This window comes from Lissotriton vulgaris, chromosome 8, assembly GCF_964263255.1.
Source record: "Lissotriton vulgaris chromosome 8, aLisVul1.2, whole genome shotgun sequence".
Classification (NCBI taxonomy): Eukaryota; Metazoa; Chordata; class Amphibia; order Caudata; family Salamandridae; genus Lissotriton; species Lissotriton vulgaris.
The window spans coordinates 284,204,399-284,224,169 of record NC_141696.1 but is presented as its reverse complement, the minus strand read 5'-3'; the positions used below and the strand labels follow the sequence as shown (position 1 = coordinate 284,224,169).

General features: G+C 43.0%; 1 protein-coding gene across 3 annotated transcripts in view; it reads left to right on the top strand.

Moving 5' to 3' along the window:
- USP25 (ubiquitin specific peptidase 25) overlaps positions 1-19,771 on the top strand; it is a 469,204-nt gene that overhangs the window by 435,924 nt on the left and 13,509 nt on the right. For all 3 annotated transcript variants that reach the window (XM_086934051.1, XM_086934050.1, XM_086934049.1), the window contains one exon: positions 9,832-10,027. In XM_086934051.1, the coding sequence (XP_086790177.1) occupies positions 9,832-10,027 (196 nt within the window). The remainder of the gene's footprint in view (positions 1-9,831; positions 10,028-19,771) is intronic.

Genomic DNA, 19,771 nt, shown 5'->3' with positions numbered 1-19,771 from the left:
TGTAGGTGGCTCTGTGTGTGTGGGTGGCTCTATGTGAATGACTCTGTGTGGGTGGCTCTGTATGTGTGTGTGTGTGTGTGTGTGGTTCTGTGTGGGTGTAAATGCAATAGGTCATGCATATGCGAGCGATTAAGCTATTGGCATTGTAAATGACAATGCCATTTATTTAACGATTAAGCTATTGGCAGTGTAAATGACAATGCCATTTATTTATGATTTTTAAAAAAAAAGTCACGAGCAATGCCAATAGCTCTACCTTTAATAATGCCGAGACCATTGCATTGTAAATGCTAGTTTTTAAGATTGGCCTAGAGAAAGCTGTCTTATATCTCAAAAATGCAAACATATTCATACACTTATGGGCTTTGGATTAGCCCTGTTTGTCAAGAGATCTTTTCATCTGTCATTTAAGGTTTGTTTAGGTCTTCCACAACTTAGTGTGGGGAAATGGGTCTTCCAGATTCAGACATTGGCTGTGTTCACTCTGGGTGATCACATTTTCTCTGCACATCTGCCTCAAAAGTAGTCCACTTAATTGTCAAGGATAGTAGGGCAGTCTCAAATTGAATTTCTGCTTCCATTTCATATTTAAAAAATATATATATTTTCTAGCGAGTTTTTTTTACTTACGTTGTTTATATGAATATATATATGCATACCACATTCTGACTGCAGCTTTTCTGTTTTTATAACTTCAACACTTTTTATGCCTACTGTATGTTTGCAAAAAAAATGTTTAATTAATGCTCGTCAAGACCACATCTATTGAACTTGCAAATGCTTTGGTTATTGATGATTGCAGTTTCAGAACAATATTTTTGGTTCACTTTTGTAAAAGGTTTTTTTTAGTCCAGCATTATTTTTTCTCTCTCATTCTACATAGAGGTTTCCACCGATGATGCAGGAGGGCAGGACCCTCATTTGATTTCCAATATAACCACCAACTGTAAATGAGTTCCATTGAGATTTATTGTACTTAAATGCTTTGTTCGATGATATACTAAAAGATTTTCATAGATCTGGCCGCCTTTCACTTCAGCCAGAAGATTTAAACGTGCATGCAAGACTTAGCCATGTGAATTGAATCTAGAACCCCTGTTGTTTATTTTAAACATTTGGCCTTCTAACACCACATTGCCCTTCACTGCAGATTTTTTATTGGGTTTTTCTCACTGAAGAGTTCCCTAAAGCAAAAGCATCCCTCCATTCCTTTTTACCTTTGCCCCATATGCCTATTACTTCTATAGTAATCCATTTTTAGGAATCCCAGTTCATATTTTGCAAATTTGTTTGGCCTTTCTTGGGTTCATAAAGTGCTTAACTCTTCTTCAGTGGTAGTAAGCGCTATGTAAATCCATTCCAAATATTATAAAAATAATACAGTAAATAAGAAAAGCGACTTGTCTCATGAGCTTCTATTTCTTTTAGAGTGAATTAGTAATTCGTTTTGTACAAGCTCACAGTTAGTGAATTCACTGTCCAGTCAGTAAGTTATGTTCGTGGGTTGAAAATACTGAGAACAATTCTATTGGAAATGTTATGTTTGTATTGGTGCTGATTGTGGTTCAGAACCCGTATGCACCTGTATGGTAAGTTGGGCCTTACAAATAATAGGTGAACCAATGCTTGACCTTGGTATCAGTTTGTGTGTTCATCTGCTTATTGGCTTTTCAGTTGAGGTACACAGACATCAATTACATTGACATTTTACTAATCTTATACATTGGAATCGCTACTTTCTACATAGTAACAGCTGTTATTGTGTTCCGATTACATTGTTTGCATGTCTTGCTTGTTGTTAGACAATGGTTGGTTGCTTTGGTTATTTCATCGGTCATAGATTTAGCATAGAGCCCAACAAGTATATAGCTAAAGTCTGCTTGCTATTCTCAGGTGTGAGTGCAGGGTAGGATTCTCCAATTGCTTCTACTTTGGTCTACCTGTCTATTTGTTCCTTTGCATATCCTTATTTAATGCTGTCTGTGAAAAGCAACATTCTGACATTTCGGTCATTTGTTCACATCTTTCCTCAGTTCTATCAGTCGGGGGACATTTCTGTGCCTTCCAGTGCATTGCTATACATCTTTCGGCTAGAACGAAGGCTAGATCTATTACGCTCTGTATAGATGTATCCAGGAATTAGCTTAGATCTAAGATCCTAGCTTGCTACTGTTCCCTGCTGTTAACAACAATTGAAAAACCTCATGCGTTTGAGGTTCCAAAGTGAGGGTTCCTCATCTAACCCGAATATTTTCCTTTATAGCTAGATGTCAGAAATTGAAAAGCGTGGATTCTATATTCCTCTATACACATGTTAGTGATATCAATACTCTGTCTTGAAAGAGGTCCCACATAGTGATTAATCCCGCATCGGAGTAGCAGAGGAACCAGTTGTGGCTCCATAATCCTTTCCTTCTAAGAGCATTGATAAATCATGTACTCTTCCACTTTGCTTAGTGCAAATGTAGGTTTGTGCTGTCAGTGGGGTGAGGCAGGTTACTCTTGAGTTCTAGAATGGTGATGTAATGAAGACACTCAGCAGTAAGCTAATGTCAACCTGACCAGTGCATTACCCATATGAATTAACCACCTTATGAATGATTTTTGTCTTTGACATAATGTTCCACTGGAAGGTGTTCCTTTAGAAGAGTTGCTTTAGTATCCTGCTGCTGGAGGTCCTGATGAAGCACCTGAAGAAATAAGTCAGAAAGCTTTAATTTAACATGAGTTAACTTCAGAGACCCAGAGATAAGGAAGTGAGAATAATATGAGCCGGTAAAATACTACTAGTGAAGCTATCAAAGCTAAAATAGAAAAACACTATTGAATGGTATTTTTCCTAAAGATCATTTAGAAGCAAAATTAACTCTCTGTAGAAAGTCAGTGATGATTTTCATAGTAGATGGTACTTCTGAAAACTCACATATGGAAGAAGGTAGATTTTATCTCCTAGTATGGAGAGATTCTTAACTAATGAAGAGTGCAGACCGCGACAAAGGCCTGATAGCAAAAGCTTTAAACTGAAAATATATCTTGTCTGACTGGAACTTTGGCTATTGTACATGCAGTAGATGGTGGAAGGTACAAGTTATTTCGGCTTAGGAGATTTGTTTTGTAGTACTCTATTAATCTGCAGAATCCTACAAGCCATGTAATGTGTCTGCTACTTCTACATATAAATACTATTTGTGAATTATTATGTCACCTCATCTTAACTTAGATATTTGTTATAATTTAGACATTTATGGTATGTTTAAATGACTCATTGGTTTTCGGAAAGAGTTTTTTCTTTCAACAGATTTCTCTTGCCATTTTGTTAATGGCCTCCTTCTTTAAATATTTAATTTGTGCGGGATATTCCCATATTTAATTGTTGGATTCCTATTAGAATACCATTGGACTATAGCTGCATTGAAATAAATACCAAACCTTACTGTGATGGAGCTGAAACATGTACGTTATGTGCTTCTAAGTTATGAAGTAATATTCTCTAGACCTTACCTAAAGTAATTTATAGATGGACGTCTTTTACAACACTTAACAATCAATATTTTTCACTTGACCAACTGAACTAAATTTAAAAAACTTGTTCGAGGCATATGAGCTGCAGATTCTACACTTTGCATTAGATCGCCACGTGGTATTGAGCTCGGATGATTGCATGTTGTTGTCGTCTTGCAAGAAGTCTTTGTAGTCACGAGATAGGTGACTCCTCCCTTGGACGATAGTGCGCATGGGCATCGGTTCCATCCTTGTTTTTTTTCTGCCACTGGGTTCGGATGCAACTTTTCCAATCCGGTTCGAAAATCTTCTTTTCAAAGACTTCGACGTGCAAAAACTTCTAAAAACAAACTTTAACTTCAATATACATAGACTCGACCTTATCGATTCGATTTCGGTCGTCGACGCGGGCCGTTGGGCCTACCCACGTGGTGAGGCCTACAACTCATGGAAAGGACACCATTCAAAAAATGCCCCGGGTGTGGAGCACAATTTTTACACAGCGACCATCACACGGTGTGTAACCTGTGTTTATCACCTGAACACGACGAGTCCAGCTGCACAGCTTGTGCATCCTTTAGATCCAAGAAGGCGATCGGAGGGCCCGTCGACACGATATGCGGTGATCAGCTCCACAACCAGTGGATATCTTCAAAGAAGAACCATGTGTCCCTTAGGAAGATTCCGATGATCTCCAAGTCGTATCTGAGTCAGACGACTCCGATAACTCCATGCCATCAGGTCAACCCATGAGTACGACTGCCCCTACCCTATCCCCAACCCATAAACCAAAGACTAAGGTCAAAACTCAGCCATCTGGGCCCAGTCGAGACCGAGACCTTGCTTTGAAAGCCCCGCCATTGAGCCTGGCTCCGAAGGTAATATTAAAGCCTTCCGGTAGCTCCATACCGAGCAAACCGCACGTGCCAATACCACCAGCTCCCTCGGCACCGAAACCGAAAGAAGTCCCGGTTCCGAAAAAGACTCAGAAACCGTCGACTCCTACACCAAAGCCAATGAAGCCTGCTTCGACCCCAAAACCTTCGGTGCTGAAACCCACAAAGACTGATTCCGATGCCTCCAAGCCCTCGAATCATGCCTAGACTCCGAAAACAATACCTTCGGTGCCAAAAAGTACACCAAAGGACTATACAACAACTCCTACGGCTAAAGACAAACACAGACCAGGCACGGAGCCGAAAAAATCAGCGTTGAAAGCATTTTCTCAAGAAGAAGAGCTTTTTAGACCTGATCCTTTGCAAAAAAGGATATACATAGATCCAGTAACAGGACATGTTTCCACTATGCCACATAGGAAGAGGAAGATAGATACAGCACCTTCAACTCCTTTGCCTGTCAAGATGTATTCTGCCACATCACCTATGCACCCTTCTTCTGCTGCACTTCCTCTTTCACCTTCTATTCCTTTTAACACCTCACCTCAAATTTTACCTCCTCGTTCACCACAAAATTCTCCACCTCAATCTTCACCTCCACAGACACCTCCTCAAAAGGAAGATGTGTAACATAGGGGATGGGGGAGACCCAGATGAGCCCTTTCCATATACCAGACTGGGAATATCCAAACCCACAAGATGTACCAGATATCCCTGACCCACATGCATATCCATCCAAACCATCTCCTCCTGAAGATAATATTGGGTTTGGACATCTAATTAATAGGGTTGCCATCTACCATAATATAACCATGCACCCAAACCATCTCCTGCTGAAGATAATATTGGGTTTGGACATCTAATTAATAGGGCTGCCATCTACCATAATGTAACCATGCACTCAGATGAGGCAGAGGAAGATTTTTTGTTAGACACTTTAGAGCAATCACAAAAAAACTGTTCAAATATTACCCATGATTAATGGGGTCATTAAGCATGCCCCAGAAGTGTTTAAAGATCCTGTACGAACTAGGATCATAAACCCAAGAAAAGAAAAAAAGTACAGGTCCGCTCCTATGGATCCTGCTTACATTTAAGGTCGGCTACCCTTAGATTCCCTAGTCATGTAAAATGCTAGAAAAAGAGCAAATTCAGACATCAGGTGAGGCACCACCTCCTGATAAAGAATCAAAAATAGATGCTTCAGGCAAAAGGATAGCTGCACAAGCTAGCAATACATGGCGTATAGCTAACACACGAGCCCTCTCACAAGATGCGACAGGGCTCATTATGACCAGTTAGAAACCCTTTTACAACATCTACCTGACCAATATAAAGCACAGGAAAATGAGGGTAAGCTTATTTCAAATACCTCAATCAAGTGCGCTCTTGCTGTAGCAGACACTGCATCTAGAGCAATAAACACTAGCGTCCTCCTTAGAAGACATACTTGGCTACGCATTTTAGGGTTTAAGCAAGAGGTGCTAACAACCATCTTAAATCAACCGTTTAACCAACAAAAATTGTTTGGTCCAGAGGTAGACATAGCACTTGAAAAAATTAAAAAAGACACTGATACTGCAAAATCTATGGGAGCTTTGCAGTCCACTCAATAAAGAGGCTCCTTTTGTCGCTCCTTTTATAGAGGAGGTTCCAAACAAACTGGATCAGACAGTTCAACCTCCTTTAAAAACAATACGCAAACATCCTCCAATAGAGGATATTTTAGAGGAGGTTAAAGAGGGAATAACAAGGGAAGAGGTCGAGGTAATAACAATCGATACTCTTCCACCACTAAACAGTGACTTCCTTCAGCTCCCTCAACAGCATACCACTCCTGTAGGGGGGAGATTAACACAGTTCCTACCTGTCTGGTATTCCATCACAACAGACAAGTGGGTAAGAAAAATTATCCAGAGTGGTTACTGCCTAGAGCTGATAGCTACCCGTCCACATATACGACCCAGACAGCGTCCAATGTCCACAGAACATCTAACGCTGCTACAACAAGAAGTTCTCTCATTGCTGCAAAACGATGCAATAGAGCTAGTTCCGTTAAAACACCAAGGAACAGGGGTTTACTCACTCTATTTCCTAATACCCAAAAAGGACGGAACACTAAGACCAATCCTGGACCTCTCAATCTGTATATACAATCAGATCATTTTCACATGATAACTTTACAACAAGTGCTCCCATTGTTGCAACAAGGCAATTTCCTAACCAAACTAGACCTCAAGGACGCCTACTTCCACATTCCCATACATCCTTCTCACAGGCAGTACCTCAGATTTGTACTAGAAGGACAACATTATCAGATCAAAGTCCTTCCATTCGGGGTCACAACTGCACCAAGAGTGTTTACAAAGTGCCTAGCAGTAGTATCAGCACATCTCAGAAGACAACATATCCACGTCTTCCCATACTTAGACGATTGGCTCATAAAAGCCAAGTCATTCAATCAGTGTGTCCAACACACATCTCAAACAATTTGAACACTGCACGACTTGGGGTTTACAATCAACTACACCAAGTCACATCTCCAGCCCTCTCATGTACATCAATACCTGGGGGCTACCATAAACACCAATACAGCTCTAGCTTATCCCAGTCCAGACAGGATACAGAGCATTCAAGCCTTAGTTACAAGGTTTCAAAACCAGCACTCTCCCAGCCAGAGTGTTCATGCAATTAATAGGCATGATGGTATCTTGTATTTTTATTGTACCATATGCAAGACTGCAAATGCGCCCATTGCAGGAATGTCTAGCACATCAGTGGAATCAGGCAGAAGGACAACTAACAGACCTGGTGTTGGTGGACAGCCGTACACATCGCTCTCTGCAGTGGTGGAACACCAAAAACTTGTCCAAAGGGCGGCCGTTCCTGGAGCCAGTTCCACAGATAGTACTGACAACAGACGCATCCCTGACAAGATGGGGAGCACATCTGCTCCACCGCCCAACTCAGGGAACATGGACCGCTCAACAAAAGGTGCTTCACATCAATCACCGAAAGTTGCTGGCAATTTCCCTAGCACTAAAGTCCTTTAAAGTGCACGTACGGAACAAAGCTGTCTTAATCCGGACAGACAACATGACAGCCATGTACTATATACAAAAACAAGGAGGCACACATTCCCTGCAGCTGTCCCAACTCACACAAAATATTTGGAGATGGGCCGATCCACAAAAGATATATCTGCTTGCAGAACACCTTCCAGGAGTTCACAATCAGATAGCAGATCTGTTAAGTCGACAGACACAACAGATTCAAGAATGGGAACTACAGCTGCAAGTTCTTCAACAATTCTTTCACAAGTGGGGTCATCCAGACATAGACCTGTTTGCCACACATGAAAAACGCAAAATGCCCAACCTTCGCCGCTAGGTTTCCACACCCGTTGTCCAAAGGCAATATGATATGGCGAACTGGTCAGGCAGATTTGCGTACGCTTTTCCGCCAATCCCACTAATACCACTAGTGGTACGCAAGCTCAGATAGCAGCCTCTCAAACTGATCCTGGTAGCTCCCACTTGGGCACGCCAACCGTGGTTCACCACACTGTTAAAACCTTCTCTAGTTCCACACCAAAAACTGTCTGGCACCATCCATGCTAACGCAGAACCATGGAGACATCAGGCATCCAGATCCAAGTCAACTGAATCTGGCGATCTGGCTCCTGAAGTCTTAGAGTTTAGTTACCTTAACCTACCACCTGACTGTATCAATATCATTAAGGAAGCCAGAAGACCTACTACTAGAGCTTGCTATTCTGCTAAATGGGAAAATATTTGCCATTTACTGCACTAATAATCAAATTGATCCTCTGTATGCTTCCATCCAAAATATTATCTGTTACCTTCTCAATTTATAAAGATGTAATCTGGCATATTCATCTATACGATTACATCTTGCAGCCATTGCGGCATACCTACAAACCTGACCACATATGTCGTCGTTTAGAGTACTAGTAATAAAAGCTTTCATGGAAGGATTAAAACTAATCATGCCTCCTAGGGTACCACACTTTACATTGTGGAACCTTAACATTGTTCTTACTAGGCTCATGGGGCCCCCTTTTGAACCTTTACACAAATGTGAACTGCAATTTCTCACATGGAAAACAGCTTTCCTCATGGCTATTACCTCTTAGAAGAGTTAGTGAGATTCAAGCTTTCACCATCCAAAAACCATTCTTACAATTACACCGTAACAAAGTGGTTCTACGGACTAATCCTAAATTCCTTCCTAAAGTCCTTACACCTTTTCATCTAAACCAATCTTTAGAGTTACCAGTGGTTTTTCAAAACCCAGACTCTGTAGCAGAGAGAGCTCGACACACTAGATGTCAAAAGAGCTCTTCTCTATTACATTGATAGGACAAAACCTTTTCGCAAAACAAAGCAACTATTTGTAGCTTTCTTTCCACCACATAAAGGCAACCCCATTTCTAAATCAGGAATTGCAAGGTGGATTGTTAAATGTATACAAATATGCTATCACAAGGAAAAATGCACATTAACAGTTCCTCCTAGAGCGCACTCCACACGCAAACTAGGAGCCTCCATGGCTTTCTTAGGGAACATTCCCCTAGACGACATCTGCAAGGCAGCAACATGGTCTACAAAACACACACCTTCACTAAACACTATTATGTTGATCTGCAAGCCAAGCAGCAAGCTGCAGTAGGCCAGGCTGTCCTTAAAACTCTTTCAAACTACTGCAACGGATATAGGTGACCACCGTTAGGGGGGAGACTGCTGCACAACCGATGCAAAGTGTAGAATCTGCAGCTCATATGCCTCGAACGGAAAATGCTACTTACCAGTATGCATCTGTTCTTGGCATGTAGAGCTGCAGATTTCTACACACCCTCCCGCCTCCCCGGGACCTGTATCTGTTCCAGTTTTTATCTTAATTAGATATACACGCATGGACATCCTTGCTTTCTTTCTAATGACTCCATCATTTCCGATCATGGTGAAAAACAATCTTAGGATGGAGCAGATGCCCCTGCGCACTATCGTCCAAGGGAGGAGTCGCCTATCTCGTGACTACAAAGACTTCTTCCAAGACGACAACATGCAATCATCCAAGCCCAACACCATTTGGCGATCTAATGCAAAGTGTAGAAATCTGCAGCTCTACATGCCAAGAGCAGATGCATACTGCTAAGTAGCATTTTCCTTTCTGTGCATTCTTTTCTCTCATTACAATAGGGGTTCATATAGTTTGAATATTATACTCAATCTAATGAAACCTGGTGTTGGTTTATTGGTTTTTAATCCTAGATGTGGGCACATCGATTTTACTCAAATGCCAGTAAGGAGAGTTTGTGACTGCTTGATTGGAAACTTTAATGCAGCCCAAGGAGAACACTGTCTAATCCAGTTTCTTTTTTATATTCTCCTGTTTTTTGCATGTCATGAAGAAAGTAAATGCTAGTGCTGCTGGCCAATTTGAGACTGGAGAGGACAGTGCCGTGAACAGTGGCCTAGCCATTATGAATGAATTTATTGTTCCCTGCTTGCCATTGCTGCTGGTCGATGAAATGGAAGAGAAGGACATTGTTGCTGTTGAAGATATGCGAAATCGTTGGTGTTCATATCTTGGGCAAGAAATGGAGCGTAAGTATTCTTATAAAATAGTTTTAAAGTTTGTGTGCATATTTAACTATATTTATCCGTCCATTGTACCCATCATTTCATTTGTTTCACTCCTACTTCTGAAGTTTGATCAGTTTACCGTATAGTATGTGTGGCAAGAGATGGGGTCAATCCTATACAAATACAGTAAAGAAAAGAAAGAAAGCAATATTGTCATTTAGCATACGAGTTAAAACTAGAATGTGTATTACAAGCATACGCAAGTGTGGACTTTACAATTGTTAACAATTTTATGCTGTTTATTATTTCTGATGGATACTTTTATTATTTAAAAGTTTGAGTTTATTTCAAATACGTAAAGAGCTAATAACAGTAGGGTAAGTGAAACAACAATGTAGTGGGTATATCTTTTTACAGGTATGGTAATATGAAAAAACACTAAGAAATACAATTCTGTATGTAATTGTAATTTAAGTGTAACAATAAACCGATAATATTTTGTCCCATAAATTAATGGGCCAGCATTCCAGTAAGTTTGCTTCCCATGCCAACTCAGTTTTTGATTTAGATCTCTCATTAGAAGAGATGAATGGCTAATAGTTTGAGCAGTCTGTGAAGAAAGGAACAGTTTGAGGAATATTTCATATGAGATGCGTTAAAGATTTATGAAAGAGTTTACTTTGTTTCTTGGATGGCATGGGTAAGAGAAATGTATTTTAAAGTTCCAAAAAGGGTAAAATCTGGCCATCAGTAAAAAGTTGAGATACCTCATTTCCTCCCACGTTTTCCAGTAGATGGAATGAATATTAATTTTGATGTTTGTTATGCCAGATAGTTTGTTGAAGGAGATTGAGGATAGACCTATGTGTATAAGAATGTAGGGATGATAGAAATTGGTGTGAGTGAGCAATAGCAGGGGTACGTAATTGGGAAATACAAATTGTAAATTACAGTAGCTCTTGAAAATCAAAGGTTGCTATAATGTTTTTTCCAGCAAAAACCACAATAGAGTATGAGGTGAGTGAGTAAAATTAAGTCAATGAGCTGAATGTTTTAAGGCAAAAGCCTTCGGATTTGTTTTTCTTAAAATTGGTAAGGCTATCTAAGATCTCTGACCCTTCCATAAGAAAATGGACAGCAGAGTCTGTTTTTAAAATAAGAATTTGGGATCTGAGTTGGGATCATTGAAATGATGTATAATATGATAAGAGTTAACATAAGCTTAATAGAGCCAATCTGCCCCAGAAAGAAATAGGTTTATCTGGTAATTGTATTATTTAAAGACTTGGTAATACTATCAACATTTGATTTAATAGCTATTATATCTTTAATGTTGTTTGTGAACCAAAATACTTTATTTTAGTAGGTTGCCATGAAAAGTCTGCAGTGTTTAATTGTTGTCTGGTACAGTGGATATTTAGGGGGAGCATGTCTTATGTATCAGTGTTAGGCTCATAACCTGACAGATGAGAAAACACTGACATTTTCCATGAAAGATGGAATGGGTTGAGAAGGGCTGGAGCAATAGGATCATCTCTGCATAAACAGATCATTTAATAAGCTTCTCACAAAGTTGAAGACCAAAAATGTTGGGATCTTGTCGAATTTTAGTCAGGAAGGGTTACAGTGCAATGATAAATAAGAGATGGGATAAGGGGCACGTGATGTACTCCTCTAATGAAAGAGGAATAATCAGATATGATGCCGTTTACAAAAATGGCAGCTTTAGGGCCAGAGTAAAATAAAGAAATAAAGCTACAAAGTTTTGAGGGAAACAGATCCATTTTAATGCTGCAAACGTGAAATCCCATCCAGTCCTGTCAAACTTCCTCAGCATCCAGAGCAATAGCAGTCAACGATAATCTGGTGTAGGGGCATCCCCAAGACGTTGAGGAAAACACAGGCATCATCAGAAGGTCTGGTAGAATGGGATCAAAACGCATAGCTAGTATTTTCGCAAGAATCTTATAATCTGTGTTAACAAAGGATATGGGTAAGTATGTTTTACAATATTTATGATCTCTGTTCTCTTTTGGAATTAAGCAAAATCAACAATCCTGAAAGTACCTTGTGAAGCATCTTGGTTAATGAAAAAATTAAATAAAAGTATAAGGTATTGGAGAAGGATCTTTGCAAAATGGGCGTAGCATTCCATGGTTAAACAATCTGGTCCAGAAGCTTTGCCCTTCTATGTAAGAGATACTGCGTCAGTGATGCCAATTAAAATAATCCCACTCTAATGATATAAAATCAACACATGAGGTTTGTGGTGAATTCATATTTTGAAAGAAAGTAGATGTCTGATGGAGAGGGATTTCTGTAGAGTATAATATTTTTAACAACTTCACGTTTTTGGCAAGGAAATAGTCACAGAAACAGGATAGCGCTCATATAGGCACCACAATGTCACTTTCAACGTCAACAATGCCAAATCGGAGCCATCAACGCCACCTAATGTACTGTTCAAGATTACCGGATCCCACCAGGCTCCTGTGAAATATTTTTTGGGGAAATATTTTTATTGTATTTTCATTTACATGGCACATACTTATAAAGACATACAAAAATGACTGGCTGTTGGGTTCTTCTGCTTATTTTGGCACATACAAATACAAGTCCTGAGCAAATTGTTTGTGTCTGTTGGTTTTCGGTTACATAACCCTCTTGGTTGGACATATCTGTGTCTGCTTTGCGTTGGGCTTGACAATCTTGGTTCTGTGCTTGTTCTTAAACAAATAACATAAAAACATATAACATATAGTTGTTGTTGCTGGTTTGGAGATCGGCTTGAGGTACCATACTTTGTTTTAGGTGCAGGTGCGCGTGTGGGTGGTCTCTATGGTGGTTTGAAAGGGTCTAGGGCGATGTCTAGTGAGGACCACATCTCTCTGTTTGGTTTCCTCCATGGAGTGTATTTTAGAACTGTGCTGTCTGCTCCTCTCAAGAATGTTATCCCGTTAAGCCACCCCTTAAACGTGGCCTTGGAGGTATCTTTACAGTTGGCTAGTACTATTCTTGTGGCTCTCGTTAGGAGGAAGTCTAAGAGGTTTCTGTCTTGTTGCGTACTGATGTCGGTATTCATTTGTGCTGTTAGAGTACAGAACTTTCTTTAGGGTGCAGTTTAGTGTCTGGTTTGTGAAGTTGAACACTTTGTCCCAGAACTTTTTTACCTTGTTGCACTTGAAGACTAGATGACCTCCTGATCATCACAGAAAACACAAATTAATAAATACCTTCGCTCATGCGCACCATCGACTCATACACCTGTGAAATATTTTTAAGGTGAGGCATCTGCTGTTAGTTTCTACCATTTTTTTTTATTACCGAAGGTAAGTTGTTGAATGGACTGCAACAATTTCATAAAACCCATGAATAGCCTAAAAAGAACTCTGAATTGCCTTAAATGAAGTAGGTGTAGGCCATGACACTATTGTTGCTACTTCCTTTTCATACATTTTTAATCCCTCCTTTGTAGTGGTAAATCCTAAAAATATAATTTATAGTGGTGTGAAAAAGGCACTTATCAATTTTAGCAAAAGGGAGATGGTCTCTTAAATGTTACAAAATCACCATAACATAAGTGAGGTTTCAAGGTATCAAAGTACATAGAAATATCATCTAAACGTGCAGTGTAGAACACATCCAGAAATCTCTCAAAGCCTCACCAATAAAATAGTGAAATGGTGCAGGAACATTTCAAAGTCCCAAAGGTTTGACCTCACGTGCACAATCTAAAGTTATTAATGTAGCTGTTTTCCACTCCTCTCCTACCCATGCCTTGAATAGCTGATAACCTCCTTTTAACTCTAATTTCTTGAATACTTTAGCATCTCTGAAGTAGTTGCATAACATAACATAATGTGGATGAAATTATGCTAATGTTGAGAATCAGCATAGCATATAGCTTAGTTATAAAGGTTAGTTAAATCTTTCTGGAAGTGTTGTGTTTAATTGCCATTTGTTCCATTGTTTCCTTTGACTCCCAGAAGATAGGGGGTGGGAGAATACTTAAATAGTTCACTGTGTGCAGACTTTTCAGTGTGTGTGTTATATTATAGTGAGCATTTTTGCTATAATAAGACCAAGTTGGTTCTTTCTATCACTCTTAAGAGCAAATATTGGACTCTGCTATTGAAACCATATCTTAGTAGACCGAGGATATCTAATTATGTCACCATGTTTAATTTGTGCCCATGAAACACTGTAGAGGCTGACCAAACGCAGAAGACTGTACCACGTGTACTGAATCTTTTTCATGGGGGTGTTGTGAGTGGGTATTGATTGTTCCTGTTGCACAGGTTCATGGTTTAGAATGATTTACTTTGGATATGCAGTGACGCACTATATACATGTTGAGTCCTCTGCACCGCTGCTCCATTGCATGAGATCATATTTTGGTGAGATGCCTTTTCACAGGCTATTGTGGTGCAAGCTGTATTAGTGATCATGCAAACCCTATTTTTAGGTTGAGCCTTAGCGCAGAGGGCATGGGCTGCTCGAAGGATACGGCCTCTTGCAGCTGAACTCCACTTTTCACACGCTCGTGCTTGTGTGGATTTTTCAGCATTATTTTCATTGGCCTTTGCATGCGTCTTTAAAAGAAGACCGCATGCAATTGGGTAAAGGCGGGCGCATGTCCCGCCTTTCCCAGCCAATGTAACTACTCACGGCCTAAGGCTTGAGGTTACGCGCACGGGCGACATCTGTGTTCAATTATTGTGCCCAGACGTGGGCCACGATAATTGAAAACAGATGGGCTGCTCGCTCTCCTAAGCGCATGCACCACTCGCCACAGTTTGTTTCTATGTCTGTTTAAGCAAAGCCATGTTTGCATACCCCATCAGTCAGATCTAATGATCTTCAGTAAACAAATGTCTTTATTCTAAACTTCAAATAACCCCCTCTGCAGAAAGTGTTAACCCTTAATGCCATAGGACAAACACATATTTGACCTCAAATAGGCCCAGGTCACCTTTTTAGGGTGAAGTTAAGTGGCATGATTTGGGCATGATTAAGGCCCTGCGCGGTACGCCCAGCTGCGGGTCACCGACATGGACACTGTCCCCTGGAAGCCAGAAAAACGGAGATATGAGCTTTTGCTGTGACCCACAAGGCTGGACCCTGGGTGTGGTGGGGTTAATCCCTGGAAGGGTGTAACTGTACACACAGGGAGCCGCCATGACAGCTGGTGTCATAAACAGTCCGCACGTGGTTGGACAGGCCAAACTATCCTGTCAAGTGACCAGGGGCTGGTTGTTCTGGATGCCAAACCTTTTAGTGAGAAAATCAAACAAACAAGTTTTCCGAGTTGCAGGAAAAGCTGCAGGAGGACATGGTCAGCAGGGCTCGTCACGGAGCCGGGATCTCAGACACCCCTTGCTTCAGAGCAGGGTGTGACTCCATGACAGCAGCCCCAGCTCAAGCCAGCGGTCTGTTACCTCAGAAGGATGCTGTTCGAGCCATTAAAAAGTGCACAGATGTCACACACCCGTGGTGCCCCGCCAGAGCACAGCTGAAGGCATGCTGCTCTGGGGTTCTTGGTTACTTTAAAAAAACACACTTTCATGTACATACCTCTTTGTTATTGATTTTTAATGAGCAGGCAAGGCTAGTTCAGGCGTTAGAGTATTGTATTGAATTCCTCAGCATAACATGACACAGATAAGGTGGCAGATACATGCGCCAGATGAAAAAAAGTGCATTTGGACTACCATAAGTGGTTACAACTTGATAAGAGCATACTGAACGTGAAACAATAGCCATACCACAATGACCTAAAGTGGTTTCTTTAAGGAATCTTAGGGCTTATTCGTCCATTACTATTGCCTCGCAGCGCTATATGAAACAAGCATTGGCATATCCAATAGGTCTCGCTTTTGGGACCTTATGAGTATTTAGTTATGCAGCACAGTATCTTTAGTATAACATCAACTGTTGCATGGCAAAACACTTATAAGCTCCCAAAGGCGAGACCTATATTGGCTATGCCAATGCCTGTTTTGATTTGTTTTTAGGCTTCACAATATTTCCTCTATTGTCTTAGTTTGGTACTCTCCTTTATCTCCTCTTGTAATATCTTTCCTCGCTTTACCAGCAGGTTTTCTTACCCTCTTGGACATGGTTTAATTCAATGGTTGTACAGCTTGCTTGATGAGGACAGTTTCTAGCTGCATAATGCAGTGTTTTCCTGGTTTGATTTTTAGCAGACTTTTTTTTTGGTAGGAGTTCTGTTTTTCCCCCTAAAACAGCTCACTCACTACCTCAGTTATGGTCTTGCACTGAGGAAAACAAAAAGTTAATATTGTAAATGATTGAACTAATAATGACTTGGGATCACATGACCGCTTTTTTATTTTTACATACTTTGTTTTTGCTCACTATGCCACTCCAGGCAGAGACCAGTAATAGGCAAACTAACTTTGATCCTGCTAGACTAGGATCAGAACTGCATGGCCTAGTCCTCTCTAGATTGAAACAGTCCACCTCAAACACTTTTAGTTGCTTGCGATTCCCTCTGAAAGGTGTCTGGTCTGCCAATCTGAAAGAGACTAATATCATATGGATTCCTCACCTTAGCATTACCCCCAGGCGTCAGACTGGATCCGGATAATTTTTCTTTAGCAGTACCCCTGCCCATCGGCAAGGTGGCGTTAGTTGACTCTGCGTTCTTCGTTGGTGTCCTGGTCACCGAAATGACTTTGCGGTACCTATTTAGACACCACCCCTGCACGCTGATGTCAGTTCTTCCTTTTTCGCGCCAGCCAGCGCAGATCGGAGAGAGCGGTACCTTGAGTCGTTTTTTGACTCCTTTTTGCAACATCTTTGCGAGTCGTTTAACTTCTGGTGAACATAGAGATGTCCCATTCTCGAACTGGCTTAAAGGCTTGCGACTCCTGTTGCAAATTGATGTTGGTTATGGACATGCACCTCGTTTGCCTTTGGTGTTTTGGAGGGCGACCATGACCCGAAGGCATGCTCTGACTGCCGGGCCATGAACCCGAAGTCTTTACACGAGCGGTCCCCGAAGCTTCTCATGGCCCAGCAGTCTGCTCCGCTCCAGGTCCCGGTCGAGTGGGGGGGTCACCGGACTGGTCACAGAGCCATCACCACCACTCATCATCAAAGTGTTAGTTTTCGGGTAAGTCGAAGCACAAAAAGAAGGCAAAGAAGCATTGTCGCTCTTTGCGTTCTCCCCGTCCTTTGGCTGACGTGACGCTGGTTACGGAAGGTAGTCGTCCGGCTCGGCTCGGCTCTGCTCTGCCCGCTGAGCCTGCTGGGTTGACCCGGTCCTCCCTTCCTGGGTGCCGGCATGACCCCTGCCCATCGTTGTAGTTTTTAGAATGCCCTCCACTCGCTCTTTGGGCAGCCCGACTCCACCGGCGCGCCTGTGGGCCCAGTGGACTCTCTTGAGGGCTCTAGGCCTTAGAAGCTTCGGCACTGCAGGGCCCCCGGGAATCCAGGCCTGGATCCGGATCCGCGCCGGTCGACCTTGTGACACTTCCTCCAGCGCCGAATCCAGTGGTGACATCTCCACCCCCCTCCGACGCCGGTTGTGTCCCCATCCGACGTCAGCCTCCACCTCAATGTGGACAAGGAGCCGGACCAGCGCCAACCGGTACTTTTGTAGCACTGTTCTCCCCTGGTGTTCCCTATTGCCATGAGTGGCTACCAGAGGAGGATGAGGGGGACTGGGAGGAGTCTGTGGTCCCTCTGGCAGACCAGTTCGAAGAACAGGACGGGAGAGAGGAGTTGGGTGAGGCCAGTGGTCTGGTCACCTCCCCAGACCTTGGCATGCTATCTCCCCTTATTGTGGCTACGGAGGAGGGTGCATCGTATGCAGTGGTGTTGCATTGGGCAGCTGAGGCCTTAAACCATAAGCTTCCTACGGTGGCGGTCAGGACTAACCTCTTGACAGACGTGCTTCAACCGGCAGCGGCCTCTTTGGAGCCCCGGAAGCCCTCTTTTGGGCACTTGGTCCAAGCCCAACGCAGGGGCTCCTGTGGATAGGATGATTGCCGAGGCCACTGCCCGCCCCCGGGTGACTCTATTTTCCTCTCCCAACACCCCACCCCTGAGAGCTTGGTGGTCCAAGCCTTGACTTCAAAGGGTGCTTTCCCTACTGCACAACCTGATAGGGAATCCAAGAAGCTGGACGACCTTGAGAAGAAAATGTTTTCTTCCTCCTGCTTAGGACTGCGGTCGATGAACACCGCAAGTCTCTTAGGCCATTACTCCCACTCTGTGTGGGACACGGTCGTGCAGGTGCTGCTGCAGTGCCGAAAGGAGGCCCAGGCCATGCTCTTTTGTGCAGTTGCTGAAGAGAGAGATGCAGCGAAGCGCACCATATGCTGTGGGCTGGACACCGCCACCATTTGCCAGTGGGCGGTAGGATCCGCCATCGCCTCCCCCACTGGCTCAACATCATGTCGGACAGGTGGGTTTTGCAGATAGTAGACAAAGATAGTCCGAAGGTGTTACTCCCTCCCTTTCGAGACTACCCCTCCATCCATGCCCCCCTCAATTCCATCGCATTGCCCTTCTTCAACAGGAAATTACGGCTCACTTGGCCAAGGGAACCATGGAGCAAATTCCTGCCCCAGAAGTATGTCCTGGTTGTTATTGTAACTACTTTCTGGTGCCCAAGAAAGACCAGGGCCTGCGTCCTATCTTGGATCTCCGGAACATCAACTGCTTCCTCTGGAAGGAGAAGTTCAAAATGTTGACACTAGCTCAGGTCCTGTCTGCCCTCTAATCTGGATACTGAATCTGCAGGCCCTTTGACATTAAACTATGGTTCACGGTACACCACGAGCACTTTGTTTACTGTGCTCCCCTTTGGCTTTACCAGTGCCCCTATGGTGTTCACAAAGGTGATGGCGGTGGTCGCAGCTCATCTGCGCAGATCAGGTATTCCAGTCCTCCCCTAACTTGACGACTGGCTGTTGAAGGCGGGCTCTCCCCAGGCTGTCATCTTCCACCTCCAAACTACTGCCGACCTCCTGCATTCGCTGGGGTTCTCCATCAATATGCCGAAGTCACACCTGATTCCCTCTCAGAAGCTCCTTTTCATCAGAGCGGTTCTGGACACAGCTCAGTTTCAGGCTTATACTCCCGAGCAGCGAGTCTGGGATATTCGGGTTATGATTCCGATCTTTCAGCCTCTATCCCAGGTTTGTCAGACTGACCCTGAGGCTACTGGGCCTCCTGGCCTCCTCCGTCCTGCTGGTGGACTATACCAGGTGGCATATGCGGGATCTGCAGTGGAACCTGAAGTTCCAGTGGGCACAGCATCAGGGAAATCTTTCCGACTGCGTCCAGATCTCGGAAGGCACTGCACACCAATTGCAGTGGTGGCAAACGAACCAGGATGGGATCAACAGCAGATCCCTCTCGCTTCCCCAACCAGAATTCACAGTGGTGATGGATGTATCCCTATTGGGGTGGGAAGGCCACATGGGGGAGGTGGAGATCAGAGGCCTCTGGTCTCCGGCGGAGTCTGGGCTCTACATCAACCTTGTGGAGCTTTAGGCAATCCGTCCTGCACTGAAGGCCTTCCTACCTTCTGTTAAAGGAAAAGTTAGTGCAGGTGTTCACGGGCAACACCAACGCCATGTGATACTGCAACAAACAGGCTGGGGTGGGGTCGTGGACCTTATGTCAGGAGGCACTTTGTCTCTGGAAGTGGCTGGAACATCAGGGCATGTCCCTGGTGGTTCAACACCTGGCAGATGGTCTGAAAGCCCGGGTGGACGAACTCAGCCGCCG